This window comes from Genypterus blacodes, unplaced genomic scaffold (genome assembly GCF_046128005.1).
Source record: "Genypterus blacodes isolate CSIRO-AG114 ecotype Tasmania unplaced genomic scaffold, CSIRO-AGI_Gbla_v1 ptg000002l_1, whole genome shotgun sequence".
In the NCBI taxonomy this organism is placed as follows: domain Eukaryota; kingdom Metazoa; phylum Chordata; class Actinopteri; order Ophidiiformes; family Ophidiidae; genus Genypterus; species Genypterus blacodes.
Genome location: NW_027466816.1, coordinates 808,080 through 825,695, shown reverse-complemented (window position 1 = coordinate 825,695; position 17,616 = coordinate 808,080). Strand labels below are relative to the sequence as shown.

Sequence of the window (17,616 nt, the reverse complement as noted above, 5' to 3'; positions counted from 1 at the left end):
CTGTTTTATAGCCTTAATATTCCTCCCCGTCCCTGTATTTTAAAGGGTCAAAAAGAAATTGGACAAATTGATTTTAAGTCACTCCAGATGAGGGTTTAGAGTTTAAGATGAACCCTAATAAAGAACACCAAGAGGCAGGGGGCAGAGGTTTAGTCCAAGACTTTACTGAGCACAAACATGTATGCAGGTTGTAGGCTCAGACCCAGAAAAACAGAGAATGATTCAGAAACTTCAGCATAATTCAGTCTGAACGTGAAGCAAGGAGACAAAAACGAACTCTGACCCGAGTGCTGCAGCCTCGAGTGTAAACATCTGATTAACAACAAGATGCAGCTGTGACTCCTCAGCAACCAATTTAACTCACACAACCAGGAATGTAAGGCCACATAATTAATAATCAATATGACAACTGAAAATATTCTACTTAAATCAGTCAGCATTTAGATTTTTAATGACAGTCAAGACTAAAATTAAGAAAATAAGTTCACCTTTTATTCTTTGTTTGATTGACACAAACTTTCAATAGCTTAAACCCTAAAATAAAACAACTGAAATGTGAAACCTTTCCAGCAGGACTGAACTTTAGCAATAAATAATAAAACATTCTTTAAATTAAAGATCCAGTGTGAAGACAAACACAAACAGGCGTGCAGCTTCAGCTTTCTAAAAAGTTAGAATGTTCCGTTTTAAAGTAAATCACAGAGCTGCCATGAAAAAAGAATTATCTTCTTAATATTTAACATAAACCCCGAAATTCTTATGGTGATAATAAATGCAGAGTTCAAACAAATTCAACAAATATAACAAATAAGAAACAAAAACAGGAAGTTGAGTCATTATTAACCTCTTTGTTTCAAACTCATGTTTCTTAATAAGCAGCAATGTAAAAAAAATCATGAAGGAAAACTTTGTGTAGGTGTATGTGTGTGTGTGTGTGTGTGTGTGTGTGTGTGTGTGTGTGTGTGTGTGTGTGTGTGTGTGTGTGTGTGTGTGTGTGTGTGTGTGTGTGAGCAACAGAGTGAAATGTTGGGGCTCAAACTGTAAATTTCTGGGCAAGTTTTCCACATCTTCATCATCATCAATTCCTGTCTTCCCTGAGGAAGAGGAGTAAGGATGGACAGATGAAGAGCTAATGAAGACTCTGATCTTCTTCAGTCAGACTTCTTGTCATCTGAAACAGACAAAGTGTTGGAACTTTCTAGAATCTTTCCATAATAAAAGTAAAGACTGGAGGTGAGTTTAAAGACACGTCGGCATATTTACTATAAGCTGTGCTGAGAGCAGAGTCGAGCAAGCTTCCCTCTCTGCTATGTGAACCAAACCCATAAAAGGACATTGCTCCTAATGCAGCGAATCACTGCAAATTGTTAATAATTAGTTTTGTGTGCTTGTGTACCTGCTCTGTGTGCAGGTAGTAGGTTTCAGCACAAACACCTCACACCGCCTCTTGGCGATCTTATCCAATGAGAGGAGGGGCTGGTCAGAGGTCAGGGACAGGGGTCGCCCCATCGGGGAACCCACGAGAGGCTCCATTACACTTCCTGTCCTGAAGAGTGGAGCTCCATCAAACGCACGCAGACACACACGTGTACAGGTGCAGCTCAATAAATTAGAATATCGTGGAAAAGTTCATTTATTTCAGTATTTCAATTCAATCAAGTATGGCTTACAGCTTTCAAAAAAACCCCAAATTCAGTATCACAGAAAATTAGAATATTACAAAAGACCAATAAAAAACTTAAATGTCAGCCTTTTGAAACGTTTGTTTTTGTATATGTACTCAATAATTGGTCTGGGCCCCTTTTGCACGAATTACTGCATCAACGTGTTGCGTCATGGAGCCAATCAGCCTTTGGCACTGCTGAGGTGTCATGGAAGCCCAGGTTGCTTTGATAGTGGCCTTCGGCTTGTCTGCATTGTTTGGTCTGGTGTCTCTAGTCTTCCACTTGACAATACCCCATAGATTCTCTATGGGGTTTAGGTCAGGCGAGTTTGCTGGCCAATCAAGCACAGTAACACCATTGTCATTAAACCACATATTGGTACTTTTGGCAGTGTGGGCAAGTGCCAAGTCCTGCTAAAAAAATGAAATCAGCATCTTCATAAAGCTTGTCAGCAGAAGGAAGCATGAAGTGCTCTAAAATTTCCTGGTAGACGGCTGCGTTGACTTTGGACTTGAGAAAACACAAAGGACCAAAACCATCAGATGACATGGCAACCTGAATCATCACTGACTGTGAAAAATGTCACACTCGACTTCAAGCAATTTGGATTATGAGCCTCTCCACTCTTTGAGTCACACCTTGATTTCCAAAAATTTAAGGACTTTGGACCACTCAGCAACAGTCCAGTTCTTTTTCTCCTTAGCCCAGGTAAGACGCTTCTAAAGTTGTCTCTGGTTCAGGAGTGGCTTGACACGAGGCAACAGTTGTAGCCCGTGTCCTGGACACGTCTGAGCGCGGTGGCTCTTGATGCACTGACTTCAGCCTTAGTCCACTCCTTGTGAAGCTCCCCAAAATTCTTGAATGGGTTTTGCTTGACTATAGGCCTACGGTTATCCCTGCTGCTTGTGCACCTTTTCCTACAACTCTTTTTCCTTTCTTTGGATATAGCACTCTGAACAGCCAGCTTCTTCAGCAATGACCTTTTGAGGCTTACCCTCCTAGTGGAGGTTGTCAATGATGTCTTCTGGACAACTGTCAAGTCAGTAGTCTTCCCCATGACTGTGTAGCCAACTGAACCAGACCGAGAGACAATTTAAAGGCTCAGGAAACCTTTGCAACGTGCGGCTAAAATATTGAACTTAATCACAACATTCTAATTTTCTGAGATACTGAATTTGGGGTTTCCATGAGCTGTAAGCCATAATTATCAAAAGTATAACAAATAAAGGCTCGAAATATTTTACTTTGTGTGTAATGCATCTAAAATATATGAGAGTTTCACTTTTTCAATTGAATTACTGAACTAAATGAACTATTCCACCATATTCTAATTTACTGAGCTGCACCTGTATGTAACATAAACGACATATGTGACCTGTACCTGATGATCGGTGACCTGTAGGGCTGCCGTTGTGAGAAGCTCTGTGACTGGTTCAGCAGCGAGGATGGAGGACCGGACATAGAGGCCGTAAACTTCAGCTTCAGCTTCATATGCTGACTCAGCTGGAGGAGGAGAGAGAAGGATCACGATGTTATTGTGTATCATCAATACTTCACTTCTATAAATTAACCCTTTGAAACTGACACAACCAGCATGACTGGAACCAGTATCTGGTCAAATGATCAGTTTTTTATTTGATATAGAAAAAAAGTAATGGTTTAAGGTTCCCTGAAATGAAGACCATAATCCAGACTGTCCACTGAGGAAATGGACAACATTGTAAGGATCATGGCTGCAAACACTTGCTCTCACTTTATGAACACAGAAATTCTAAAAACATAAATGCAACTTTAATCTACAAAACATAATGGCATATTTTGTTTTGATCTAATGAATTTTTAAAACAAATTATCTCCACTGTCCACTCAATGCTGAACAGAATGAGCTCAGTATAACAAGGACACACACACACACACACACACACACACACACACACACACACACACACACACACACACACACACACACACACACACACACACACACACACACACACACACACACACACACACACACACACACACACACACACACACACACACACACACACACACACACACACACACACACAGTTGAACCTCAAACAGTCCAGTCTGGAGGATCTGGAATGCGACGGTGAAGTACAGTGTGCTGCCTTTTCTGCACTGTCCCAGGTTGGACAGGGGACACTGACAAACCACGGCCTCCATCCTGGACTCCTCCGTACCATAAGCTGACCGTGACCCTGACGGGGGCAGGGGGGGGTTAATTGGAAACTCAAAAATTGAGTTTTCAAGCTCAATTAAGCATTGAGCCTGAAAACAAACGAAGCCACACAGTTCTTCCTGCTGAACATGGAAACAAAGGAATGATGTTCTCCTCACCTTCGTCTGTCCAGTGCAGCCGGATGGTCAGAAAATCCTGCAGGTCATTGAGCAAGGTGTATCTGACCCAGAACAGCTGGTGAGGACGGACAGATCTGGGACAGGAAGCTGTCATCACCAGCTGAGGACGGTCAAGCCGGATGCTGGGCAGGGCGTAGTGGGTGGAGATGAACCTAGACAGCAGGAGGCCACACAGCAGCTTAGAGGCTCATCTTCACATCCAGCCACTTACTTGTGAATGTGAGCTCTGGAGATGATCAATAATTATACTTTGTGACAGTCTGGCTCATTGAGTCTACAGGCAAACTTAATCACCGAACCTAAAAAGGTCTCAATAAAGCATCAAGTGACTAAACTGATTTGTGTAACTGTCTTTTTAAGTTATTGACGCCTGAGCAGAGATCAATGATTTGCCCTTTTGTCGAAACTGAGGTCTCCATGGAGATGGAGGAGGAGAGGAAGAGTACCTGCTGAGAGGAAGTTTGGAAGTGTACCACTGCAACACTGCAACCAACGGAATCTCCAAACCCTGGAAAAATCAACGCCACGATTTAAAGCCACGATTCACTCAACTGCTCCCATGGAAACCAGGATTAAACGCGAACTCTAGCGCCCCCGTGTTGAGTCGAATGAAGGTAAATTCATCAACGCTCTCAATAAGAATGTGATAGTACTTCCTGTGCTCCATGTTTCACCTGGCTGGTGTCGTCGTCCTCCTTGTCCTGGAGCTGCAGCTGGAACAGGAAGTTTTGTTCCTCCAGGGCGCTGAGCATGCTGGGTAATCGTGATGATTGGTTGTCCAGTCTGTAGAATGATGCCATGGTGATCTCAGCTGATTGGTGGCTTAAAGAGGAGGTGAGGAGACTTCAGTGCTCGAGGTCATGACCTTTGACATGTTAAGGTAAACACATGAATGACCTCCTCTTTCTCTCACACATCAAACACATATTGATCAGTGAGGTGATTTCATAAACGATATAAGATTACTATATTTATTTACAATTGAATAATTCTTTTCTAAGGTAAGAGTTCAGAGCTTGAGTCAGATTGTGTTTGACTTCCAGAGACCCTGTGTCCTCGTATGTGGATTACATTTCTCCTTCCCTACACCTTAACCATCAATGTACTTAACTTAGTCCTGTTGTCCTCAAGTCTAGACAGTTTTCACCGCCCCCTAGTGGTACAAATACCACTTTTGGTTGTCAGAAAACATAGCAGACAGGAAGGTGTTACACTCATTCTGTTCATATGTAGTACACATATGATCACACTCTTCATGTTTTTATGTTATCTTTATTAGGTTCCACTTATCCCAACTAGCAAAGAGGAATTACAAATGCACACAAACGATTCCTCACCAAACGTTGTCCACGATGAGAACGGAGCCGTCCGGCATCACGGGGAGGAATGAGGAGTTATAGTTGGGGACAATCCTCAGCTCTCGCAAGCAGACCTCCTGCTGGGAGCTGGAGTTCAACACTGAGTGTGTGCACACAAGGGAAACAACAACAATGAGGACAGACACATTCTCAGAGCAATGCCAACACATCATGGGTTGTATGTGAGTGTTTACCTTTCAGGAGTGTCAGGTGTTTCCCACACACGCTGATCTGCTGACACTGAATGCTTGGAGGTTGAAGAATGTTCAGGACGGCGCTCACTGAACCAAGACACAGACACACGCACAAAAGTTACACTAACTACAGTGAGAGTGACAGAACTGATCAGCAGATTGACAGTTGATTGCTTATCAGTAAATATGAGCTGGAGATGGTGGCGTGTTTAATACCTTGGGTCTTGGCGCTGCAGCTGTCCTCTCGGAAGGTTTGCGTTGGTCTCCTCAGCTGCAGAATAGTCAGGTAGCCATGTTCCCTCACCTCCATCTTCTCCACTTCCTGTTTCCACAATGTCACTGTGATCTGACGAGACAGACAGCCAATCAAACGCAACGTCACAGCGACAGGGAACCCGAACACAGACGTCGAGTGCTTTCAGCGAGGTCGTATCCCAATGTGCCAATACAGATGAGTCGCCAACTGATGAAGACATAACATGCTGGACCACTTCTCCACTCTCATGCTGATGTCAGGATAAGGCACAGTGCCTGACTTTGTAAAGAGTGGCTAATGTATGGTGAAATAAGATAACGTCTCCTGCATTTATTTGCATCTTAAAGTGCACATGGATTAGAAAGCTGGTGGCCTGTGTTTAACAGCTTGTCGTCAAGCGGCAACAAAATCTTCAGGTCTCAGACATGCCGATGTAAGCTCTATCAAGTCTTACCTGGATGAAAACTGTCCACACTGTAAAGGTCAGAGTTCACCGAGTCTTCAACATGAGAGGAAGCAGCCTGTCAGCACATCGGCGTATGACCTGTTTGTGTGTGATTATTGTTTGTGACCTCTGACCTTTGCTTTCACTGTGTTGAATGGCAACGTTTCCAGAGACACAGAGAGACAGAAGACAACCTCATCATCCAACACCAGTACAGCCTGAGAGACATACACAAGAGAGACACAGAGACAGAAGACTCATTCACACATGCAGTCTTTCCTTGAAACGTCCAGTGACTCTTCCTGCAGGGCAAGATCGATTTTCAAGGAAACATGTAACTCCATGACCATGTATCATTCCATGAAATTTGCCTGCAAAGCTGCCTCGTAAATTATGTGTGAAGGGGCACAAGACAACAATGTTCCTGCATGTGGGAATACGTAAAAAGGCCTGAAAGATTATGTCTGTAATAGTCCAGGAACTAAGGACCAGAGGGCGAGAGAGAGAGAGAGAGAGAGAGAGAGAGAGAGAGAGAGAGAGAGAGAGAGAGAGAGAGAGAGAGAGAGAGAGAGAGAGAGAGAGAGAGAGAGAGAGAGAGAGAGAGAGAGAGAGAGAGACGTGTTCGTGTTTGCATTGGCACGTCTAGTCTACACGTTGTGCTGCCTTCAGGGCCAACGGAAACGTAACCACTGCGAGAAGCACTTTTTCACTGCTACTGCAATTAAACTAAACTAAAACAACGCAACCAATCGTCATCACGCTCGGCTCAACTAAAACCCTTAGAAAAATAATAGTAACGAGCTTTAATTTTTACTGTTTGATAAGTAAATTATCACATTTAAGAGTTTAGCGTAACGTCACCTGTTCCCTGCCGTGCTGAGCTCCATCATCAGCCGCGCTGCTGTGAGTAAAGAGCGGTCTGCAGGAAGTGAAAGCCCGGCAGCTGCCATCTGTTCCAGCTTGGCCTCTCTGTCCGGGCTCCTCCGCTCCGTCCTCGCTGTCGGAGCTCTGCTGCGGCTCCTGAGCCGCTATAAGCTGCTGGCTCTCCGCCACACTTACAGCAGCCACGGCGGACAGGGAGCCCGCCGCGTCCCTCCAGGATGAAACACCGGGACCGCCCTCCTGCTGCTCACCGTCCCGGGACCGTAGCACCAACAGGACTTGCACGGTCTCCCCGAGAAAGACGTGGCTTCTCCGGGGAAGCGTTCTGTATTCCGCCGGCTGTGACAGGCTGGACAGCGGAGCGGCAGGAAAATAGAGAGAATGCTCACAGCGGGCCTCCATGTTAGCTCAGCACCTACCCTCTGCTGGTGCCCGCAAAATAACAGCCCCGTGTGGGCTTACACGCTGAGGGGAAAGTCGGTGGACTAAACTTTATCCGCCTTGACGGAAGAAGCTCCGGGATCCTCTTCTTCCATCTTCATTCACAGAACAGACGCCAGGACTGTTAGTCGACGACAGAACCCAAGAGGGACAGCTTATCTGTAGACAACGAAACTAGGAGGAACTAATCGATAACTACTGCTCTGATCCTAGACGAAGTATTGGGCCACTCGAGGGGGAACAAAGAGACTTTGTTTAAATTCGAATTAACTGAGATAAGAAATCTTTCCTGAAACATTGCAGCTTCACTCTGCATTATTCTCAAAATCTTTTATATTTCACTTTATTCTCTTTTCAAAGTGGCCCGAGTGTCACATTGATCCACGTTCAGAATGTGTGTGACTATGAGCTGAGCAAGTTCTTTATTAGAAATAACATGTATCTATATTTATTTCGTCTTCGCTTTATTTAAATCTCACAACCTTTTCAGAAAAATCGTACAGCTGCTTAAATTTCACACCGTCAGGTGTCATGGCTAACACCTCTGAATGTAGCACGGAAATCCCCTGTTTCGAGTCTGATTTCTTATCTGCAGCCCTGAATGCAGCACTTTATCTCACTGTTAACTCTTACAAACCCTGACGTTTCAGCTTCTCCTTCCAAGACCTTCATAATTCACGTCAGTATCACCTCGACCCTTAACCTTAGCTGCCACTTGTTCACATATGTTATGATTGATAAAAAAAAGACTATGATGAGTCCCATTATGAAATATCCCCTTAATTTGACCTCAGACTCTTATTTGTGTGCAACACCAGTTTAACAGTTAAAATGCAGGTGTTTCTGGTGATGTCATTAGCTCGCCATTTTATTGCTGCAAAGACAATTGGATGGAAACGAGCTCAGCAAAATGCACAAATGTTTTTCTCCACAAATCTTTACTTTGAGATTAGAAGAAAGCACAAAACATGGATGAAACTAGGCTACTGTGTGTGTGTGTGTGTGTGTGTGTGTGTGTGTGTGTGTGTGTGTAAGCCTTTAAATACAACCTGCACATGTAGAATAAATATACACATGTTTAAAGCTGAAGCTCACGCTAAGGCAGAAAAAAAAACTTTGTGCAGTTTGTGTTTGTCATTACATTTTTACGTTCTAATTTGTTCACTGTAAGGTAACAAACAGAACATAAACTTGACTGAAGAAGAATCATCATCATCATTATTATTATTATTCAGCATTCAAGACAAAGTTATGACGTCATTAACAAATCCAGATTAAAACATTCAAGACAAAAACACAAAATACAAAAATTGAAAGGAAGTCAAATAATGCAAAACCAGAAGAAGGCTTCTTTTTCAGGACTTATCAGACAGAACATGAATGTGATCGTACATGTAAAAGTGCCACAGAGGATCAAACAACACATCTATGATCCTGTTAACTGTATGGGAGTACCTCGTTTGGCCCGAGGGTGGTGCTAAAGAACGTTCACAGTGTCCAAAGCAGAGTTTAAGGAGTGTTCTGAGTCATTGAACCACAACAAAGACCAGCAAGGGGGTGGGGGGCTTTACCATTCCATCAGCCACCATAAAATCATAGTGATACCACAGGAGAAGGAGGACGTTACATCACAGCTCATCTTGTACAAGTGGAACATCTGAGCTATTGGTGCAGAAAGATTGAAAGTAGATCTGAAGTATCATTTAGGTTTAACACTGCAGAGTCTGAAACTTAATTTTGAAAGGTTTGTCTTTTGCTGTGAAGCATGAATGAAGGATTGTGTTTCCTATGAAAGACGAAAGCTGACCTCACCAGGGTGCCGACTGTAAGGTGAAACCATTGTAACACTGGCTAAGCAGAACAAACCTTCATCTTCATCACTCACACTCAGCACTTTTATGGAAAAACTTTGATCATGCCGCAATTAAGACGTAAACTCCTGAATCTAGAAGGTTTGTGTACTCTTAGAAGGAGATTATTGTGATTATGAATCGATTTATTCAGAGTTTGATGCTGAAACATTTCACCTCAAACTGTGATTACACAACACATAACATCAGTGTGCATGTATATGACACATCTTTACCTTAAATCACAGTAGGAACAAATACTGGAGTACTGAGTTCATGTAAACGAGTGATCACTACCAGTCTGCAATGCACCAAATATATGCTGTATACACACATACATACACACACGCACGGTTTTAAGAGGGTGTGTAAATTCTCAAGCTCTTTTGATAGCTGAGCAATATCAATGTAAGTTACATGGTACTCATGTTAAGTAACTGTTCAATAATTATGTAACTGATCGATGAGGGTCCGTTCAAAGACCTACAGACCTGTAGGAGAACCACAAACATCTACACAATGATACAACTAACAGAGAAACAACCACAGAGAGTTCAAACGTAAATCAGATGAAGATCATGAAGTTTTGAGAAATCACCAGCCTGTCACTTTAAGAGCAAAGCCTGATGGGACTTTACACCAGCAGGTAGCAACACACCCACTGTCCTGAGCTGAGGTCTAATTGATCATGTATGAACTATTTCATAAAAATGGTATAGTTAGCATGTTAAATGGAAACATGCATTTCCTGAGTGTGTGTGTGTGTGTGTATGTATGTTTATGGTCTTGAAAAACAAGTCAGGCAGTTCCAGAGGGTGAGAACGAGCCTGCACAAGTTGCCGTGTAATGACCTCTGACACAATCCTAAATAAACATGTCATTTAACTTGTGATTTAAATCATTTACTGATCCAAACAGCTTGAAACGATGAAAATCACACATCTGAACTGTTTGCATTCATTGATTAAAAACACAATGAAACTCAACCACATGATTACGTGAATATGAATTGATCACAAGGATTCTGGTTCCATTTCAGTTTTGTGCTGCACTTTCACACAAACACAGGATGTGTTCAGTCTTTATGGTTCACATGCAGTTCAGTTGCTTAACTTTTCACTCGGGACGTCTCGCTCAGTGACACGGAATGTGGCACATCACGTCCAAGCGCGGCTGAATAAACTCTAAGCCGTGATCTGGATTTTGCCAAACGGAACCTGGATCTTCATCATCACACTTCATCAGCATGCACATGAACGTTTGCTTTACTATTATTAAATCAATGACAGGAAAATAAACACTGATTCATATCATTATTGTCCAAAATGCAGAGGAAATTATGATACAGAGTTTCTGTCATATTCAACAGTAGAAACTTTAGTATCATTCAAGCAGCACAACAGCAATTTTACAAAATCAGCTCCTCATTTACTCTGAACTCTCTGTGGTTGTTTCTCTGTAAGTTGTATTATTATGTAGATGTTTGTGGTTCTCTTACAGATCATAGGTTGACATATTTGTATCTAACCCTTCTTATAAGTTGATGTAGAGGAGCCTTTAGAGGCTTTATTACATGTTAATGGATCCATGAGGGTCCATTCAAAGACCTACAGACCTGTAGGAGAACCACAAACATCTACACAATAAGAGAGCCTTACAGAAAAACTACCACAGAGAGTTCAGATGTAAATGAGATGAAGATCCTGAAGGTTTGTAAGATCACTGGTGTGTGGCTTTAGAGTCATACAGGTTAGTGGTTGTTGGTGGACTCTGACATCACTTATGGACATGAGCTTAAAAAAAAGAAACTTAAATAACAAAATAATTATCTGTATCCTGTCAGCTTTATCCAAGTACCCTTATTTGGAAAACCTTCAAAATGTTCACATATTTGCATGATGTACTGAGAACAAAACCAAAAAAACAGGTTGGTCAGTCATGATTTCACTTCCTGTTAAAATTCTGCTTCAGCGTCTTAAGACTTCCTGAAGTTTATAAAGTAAAAGCACAAAGAGTTTTGAAGAAAACGAAGTGCAAACAGGAAATGTTTTATATTGAAATGTGTCTCTGTAAATCTGCATTAGTGTTGCAGCGCACAGGTCCTCAAAGATGAAAGGATGTGGACTCACCTCCACTATCTCAGCCTTCCTCTTCCTTCTCCTCGTACCAAAGTCTGGTTGTGCCTCAGTAGGCGACTTCCATCCCAGTCTCGGTCTCCGTCCTCCACCTTCCGTACTCCTCCTGTCCTCCTGTCTCCTGTCCTGGAGGGGTCCTTTCTCACGGCAGCCACAGGTACCACGGGTCCTTGGCTCTGTGGCCCCTGTGCTGGCTGAGCTCGTGGAAACTGTTTGAAATCCAGCAGGTCTTTGTACTGGATCTCAGGCCTGATCAGGCGCAGACAGGCTCTCATGGTGCCATTGTCCAGCCGCGGCTGGAGCTCGTAGCCCAGGATCTTCACAAATCCACTCTGGAACGGTCGGATGCCTTTGTCTCGGATCCGGTGGGCTTCCACTGGTTTCCCACCGTCTCTCAGACAAACCCGAGCCAGAACGTCGCGCCTCATCCTTAGAAGAGCCACTTCCTGCTCCATCTGAACTCGACCGAACCGGTCGATTTCCTCCCAGAAGGTGCGGTTGAAGGCTTTATACAAGTACCAGTCTAAGGCGTTCCACTCTCGTAACTTCTCCCTCTGTTCCTGCGTTAAGGACAGATTTGGCGGTGCTTTGGCTTGTGAATGTTCTCTAACTCCAACGCCTGCTGCTGCTGCTGCTTTGCCCACCCAACTCCCACTTATCCCCACTAAGCCGCTGGGCTTCTGCTGCCGCGCGTTGAGGCTGAACGACACGACGGCGTCCAGCGGCCAACAGAGGGCGTGTCTGAGCAGGATCATGGACTGATCGAAGTACTCCGACACCAGGATCAGCTTGAAGGCTCGGCGAATCACAGCCTCACCCCGCTGGGCCAACAGCAGAGAGAAATTTGCATTGTTGTCCAAGCCAAAATCGAACCATAGCAGGTTGCGGGCGTAGTGGTTGTTACGGAGACGGGCGTCATAATATTTCTTTGTGTCATCGGCGAAATCACCCAAACCTTTAGCTTTCCGAAAAGCAGGAGCCACTTCTTTATAATACGCAAAGGACGACTCAGCCAGAGCCACTGGGTCCCGAATTATGGAGAAGTAGAACGTGTCAGCTGGCATCACCTTTTCCACCTGAAACACAGGAAGACAGGAAGAGTCTTTTCACATCATTACTGTCCTACTTTCTACTACTAGAGAGAATACAAACATTAGCACTCATACTAATACTAGCAGTAGTACTACAGTAGTGCTCATCCTTTGTCCTCACCTCTGGCTTATTGAATCTCATGTGATTACCCATGATGTGGAACTCCATGGCTCTGGGACTTCGGAAACCTTTGACCCTGTGGGCGTTGAAGGGCAGTGGGTAGCCCAGCTGGTAGCCCAGCGGCAGGGCAAAGCGGAGCCCTCGCTCCTCTCCAAAGCGGTACAGCATGTTGAGCACAGTGCTGCTGGCCGTCTTGTGAGTCTTTAGGAACATAATGTGGGTGTGAGGCTGACAGGGGCCCAGCGAGGGGCCCTCGGCATCAGGGGATGAGAAGATGGAGCGAGCCGGCGGCTGGACGCTGCTGGAGGACAGAGGGAGAACATCACATGAAATCACAGTTCCTTCAGTGTGAAGTTTTTCCTGTTATGCATTTCACATAGACTGACGTGTCTGTTTGAAATGTATGATACATAAACTTAACCACTACACCAGGGGTGGCGAACCCGCGGCTCTTTAACCAGCTCTGTGCAGCTCGCAGCAACTTGTGGCTTTTGACAACCAAGATTGGTCCACTAGACCAGATGGCCAGTTCAGCACTAAATTATTAAAATAAAAAAATTGAGAATTGAATGGAGAAGGAATGTGTAACCCTTCTGCCTGCTGTGCCAGACATCACTGAGGGATTGTAAAGCTTCAAACCTGGAGCGCCATTTCTCTTCACTTCATGCTAACATTGCAAAGGAGTTTCCAAAAGGGACTGAACTTCGCAAACACAAGATAAACGTATCAAAACGTCAATCGGAGAAGCAAACTCAGCTTTCTCAGAAATTTACCAAGCACTCAGAGACTCACATTAGCATTGTAATCAGGTACAGCCATATTCTGGACCTCGGGGACCTATCTAACTCGAAAACACGGGCTGCCTGGGAGACTGAACTCGAACTCCATCTTTCTCTATAAAAAAACGATCTCCAAAATATCCTACACCTGTATGCACAATGTAATGTACAATGTCTGCTTCAATAAAAACAAATTGCAAAAAAAAAAAAAAAAGCATTGTATCAGGCACATTGCTCGTGCTAAAAAACCTTACAGGGAAGGTGAATTTGTGAAGTCGTGCCTTCGAGATGTCGTGGCTATCCTAACTCCTGAAAATGAAAGTTTGAAGCGCTCCGTGTCCGACCTGCAGCTTTCACGGCACACTGTTGAACAGCGAATATCTGATATAAACAACTCAGTTGAAACGCAAGTATACACCGATCTTGAAAAATGCACTTTTTTTTAGCATGGCTTTGGATGAGTCTTGTGATGTTCAAGATAAGCCACAGTTGGCGGTATTTGTACAATTTGTGTCAGAAGACTGCATCGTTAAGGAAGAATTGCTTGATATCGTGCCGTTAAAAGACAGGACCCGTGGCATCGACCTGAAAGAAGCATTAAAGACTGTTGTTGAGAAGGCTAATTTGCAGCTATCCAAGCCAACAGCAACAATCACTGACAGTGCACCAGCTATGAGGGGATCTGCAAACGGCCTCATAGGCCTGTGTAAATCTGATGAGCGTTTCCCAGATGTGTGGACATTTCACTGCATCATCCATCAAGAGCACCTGGTGTCTAAGACACTTAACATGGACGACGTCATGAAACCTGTGTTAGAATTTGTGAACTTTTTTCGCACTCATGCTCTCAATCACAGACAGTTCAAAAACCTCATTGCTGAACTGGATGAAGACCTTCCTAGAGATCTGCTTCTTTACTGTACAGTGCGGTGGCTCTCAAGAAGTAATGTGCTTTCCCGCTTTTTTGAACTTCTGAAACCAGTCAAGCTGTTCCTGGAGGAGAAACATAAGGACTACCCTCAGCTACATGACCCTCAGTGGGTTTTAGACTTGGGGTTTCTTGTGGACATCGTGCATCATCTGAATAAACTAAATCTAGATCTGCAAGGGAAATTAAAAATGCTACCTGACCTGGTGCAAAGTGTTGCATTTGTCAACAAACTTAAGCTATTCCAGACCCATTTTAAAAAGGGAGAGCACATTCATTTCCCCTTGTCAGCAGCATGTGGAGAGGGCGCTGGGGTCTCAAAGAGGAGAATGGCTCACTATGCGACACTGACTGAAAGTCTACAGCAGAGTTTTAAGGACAGATTCTGTAACCTGAAGCAGAAAAGACCACAGATTACATTCCTCATCAACCCTTTCACTGCAGACTCAGACTGTTTGCAAGCCCCTTTGGTGGCAGATGAAGCAGCATCCGAGTTGGAGATGATTGAACTTGCTAAGGATGACAGACTGAAGTCAGTTTGGAGAGAAGAACCCACAGAGTTTTGGAAAACTGTGCTCACAGACAGATATCCAAATATTAAGCAGGCTGCACTCAAGCTAATGTCAATGTTTGGCTCAACCAATGTATGCGAATCTGTCTTCTCTACGCTAAAACAAGTGAAGTCAAAACATCGCACTGTTCTGACGGACCAACATGTGAAAGAGTTGCTTCGAGTGGCCACAACTGAATACACGCCAAACCTGAAAAAGATGGTGGAGAATAAAGACTGCCAGGTGTCCCATTAAGAAAAAAAAGGTATGTAAATACAAACACATACTGTTCAGGTTTATGCTTAAGTAACATTTTGCTGTGCGGCTCTTTGCAATGCTGTTGGGCTTCAGTCCAGCTCTTAATGCTGAACTGGTTAGCCACCCCTGCACTACACGTTTGAATGAGGGATTCATTCTGTGCTCACGCAAGCACATATACTGTATACCATCAATCAAAGCAGCGACATCATAACCAGATCTAATTAAGTGGCACTGATCAATCAATAACACATAAGCAGGCTTGTTTACATCCTGATGAGCTGATCTGCAGCATTCTGATTGTCTCTCAGTTTTCAGGTTATTAGGTGTGCATGGTTCCTCTCTGAACCCCCTAACCTCCAAAGCATTGCCACAACATGTTACTGCACACACTTCACTATGATCCATAGTGAAGCAGCCTGTGACCAAGCGAGAACCAAATGATGTGACATGACTCAGAGTTCACTGGCTCCTCTAGAGGCCTCATATTGAGAATCACACCTCTACATAGCAAAGTGACGTTTGTAATGAGTTCCTGGTGGTGTGTGAGGTCAAAGGTCAGGCTCTGGGGTGGAGATTCTGAAGAGAACAGACAGACAAAGCAATGAAACCAGAACTCCCTGAGGTCCCTTAGAGCCACAGGCCCTATGTGTTTGAGGGTTATATTGCTGCAGTACAGATGTGCATCACACTTGGGGGCGTGGCCAGCAGCTGTTGCTTAACCCTTCACATACCTCTTGTTGAAGATGACTCCAAGCAGCTGGCCGGCAAACGCGACTACCACAAATAGCAACAAGGCTTTCCACATCCACAGCGGAGCGAAGCGGCCGCACACCAACCACCGCAGCATCCTGTGAGGGAGCAAGGCCAGAATCTCAACGTCACAATGTTTACGTGCAGGGAGGCCAAAATGTAAACATATTAACCCTTAGAGGCTCTTGGTGCACAAATCAGCTCAGTCTGTCCCTCTAAATCAAATTGTTAAATTGTTTTAGTCCCAATTTCATCCAACACATTTAGATCATCATAACTTGCCAGCATCCAGCCTGGTCACGCCCCCTGATGGACAGAATGTAGAAAGGACCCTGGCAGCACACCTACATTCAACTTTAAGTATTAAAAAATGTTTGGATCGCTGCAGAAATCTGAATTTACAGCACAGGGAAAGTTACAGCCTAAAAGGAAAAATAATCAAACCCTGACATGTCTCTCTCCCTTGTAGCTGTGCAGTTTTATCCATAAACACAACTCTTTGTGGCACAAGGCAGCTGTGTTTCCTTCCTTCACTGCCTGCCTACACACACTTACATGTTATACAATGTGGACGTTATAGTTTTAATTTGTCTCCATAATCTGTACACAAACATTGTGAGATCCAAGGTTTTTCCCCATTTGTATTTCAGCTTCTTCCAAAATAACACACCAACCTGACTGATAAACAGACTTATAGATCCCTCGATTAATTACCAATAGGTGTGATCTGGTCCAGATGCGATCCATTTAAAAATATGTGATAAGTCATTCTGTCCTGTTGTCATGTTGTTGTTCTCGTGTCTTTGTGTCTCTGCGGAATATTGACGTTAACTCTTTGACTTGAAGCTGGACAGCACAGCGCCCCTGCCCTCCTCCACCCCCACAATCTACAACACAAAGGGGTCTTTGAGGAGAGTGTGAACGTGCACGCGGACAATGCGTGCACGATGATACCCCTCCCCTTAAGTGTTTGTGAGCAGATCCCCGCACAGCGCCGCCTTCTCTCCCCGCAATCACTGCATCAAAGCCCCGCTGGGTCCTCCGTTGGCCCGCCCAAACCCCGAACGCAAAACCCCCGAGCCCGGGCCCCCTACCTGGCTCTCCGTCTGAACATTATGCTTGAGGCCCCGGGCCGCGGTGCGTGTCCGTGACGGTGCTGTGCTGCTGCGGACCCCGCGGAGCATCTCGGTGCTGCAGCAGATCCACCGACCGGGACCCTCAGGACCGGGATCAGGATCGGGATGAGAATCTGGCTCAGCTCCACACGACACTCCTGTTAGTGTCTGATTATTGACTATTGATTTAGACAGAAAATCCCTTTTTGTTCTTTGAGGGCGCGCGGCGCCGCTGCTGCTCCACCGATGGTCAAGCGGAACTGACTCACCGTGCGCCGCTTCCGAGCACGCCTACAAAATAAAAGCCCCGAATACGAGCAGCGCTGAAGGCAACTTATTTTTGAAAGATGATCATATTTCTTCTACCAACCCACGAAGGCGCTATGCTGGCCTCTGTCCGGCCCCGTCTG

At 44.4% G+C, this 17,616-nt stretch overlaps 2 protein-coding genes across 2 annotated transcripts; both read right to left on the bottom strand.

Annotated features, from left to right (window-relative positions):
- Positions 1 to 149: 149 nt before the first annotated feature.
- On the bottom strand, positions 150 to 9,253 carry trappc14 (trafficking protein particle complex subunit 14). The gene is made up of 12 exons (XM_076144045.1): positions 7,164 to 9,253; positions 6,437 to 6,520; positions 5,818 to 5,947; positions 5,602 to 5,688; positions 5,387 to 5,507; positions 4,724 to 4,871; positions 4,496 to 4,557; positions 4,029 to 4,201; positions 3,744 to 3,889; positions 3,046 to 3,167; positions 1,397 to 1,546; positions 150 to 1,171 (listed from the first exon to the last, which is right to left on the bottom strand). Exons 1-12 carry the CDS (start codon positions 7,584 to 7,586, stop codon positions 1,168 to 1,170), a joined length of 1,650 nt encoding a protein of 549 aa, XP_076000160.1. The 5' UTR covers positions 7,587 to 9,253; the 3' UTR covers positions 150 to 1,167.
- Positions 9,254 to 9,390: 137 nt separating this feature from the next.
- Positions 9,391 to 17,449, bottom strand: gal3st4 (galactose-3-O-sulfotransferase 4). The gene is made up of 4 exons (XM_076144174.1): positions 17,186 to 17,449; positions 16,073 to 16,189; positions 12,823 to 13,123; positions 9,391 to 12,686 (listed from the first exon to the last, which is right to left on the bottom strand). The coding sequence occupies exons 1-4, from the start codon at positions 17,203 to 17,205 to the stop codon at positions 11,610 to 11,612; spliced, it is 1,515 nt and encodes a 504-aa protein (XP_076000289.1). The 5' UTR covers positions 17,206 to 17,449; the 3' UTR covers positions 9,391 to 11,609.
- Positions 17,450 to 17,616: the final 167 nt, after the last annotated feature.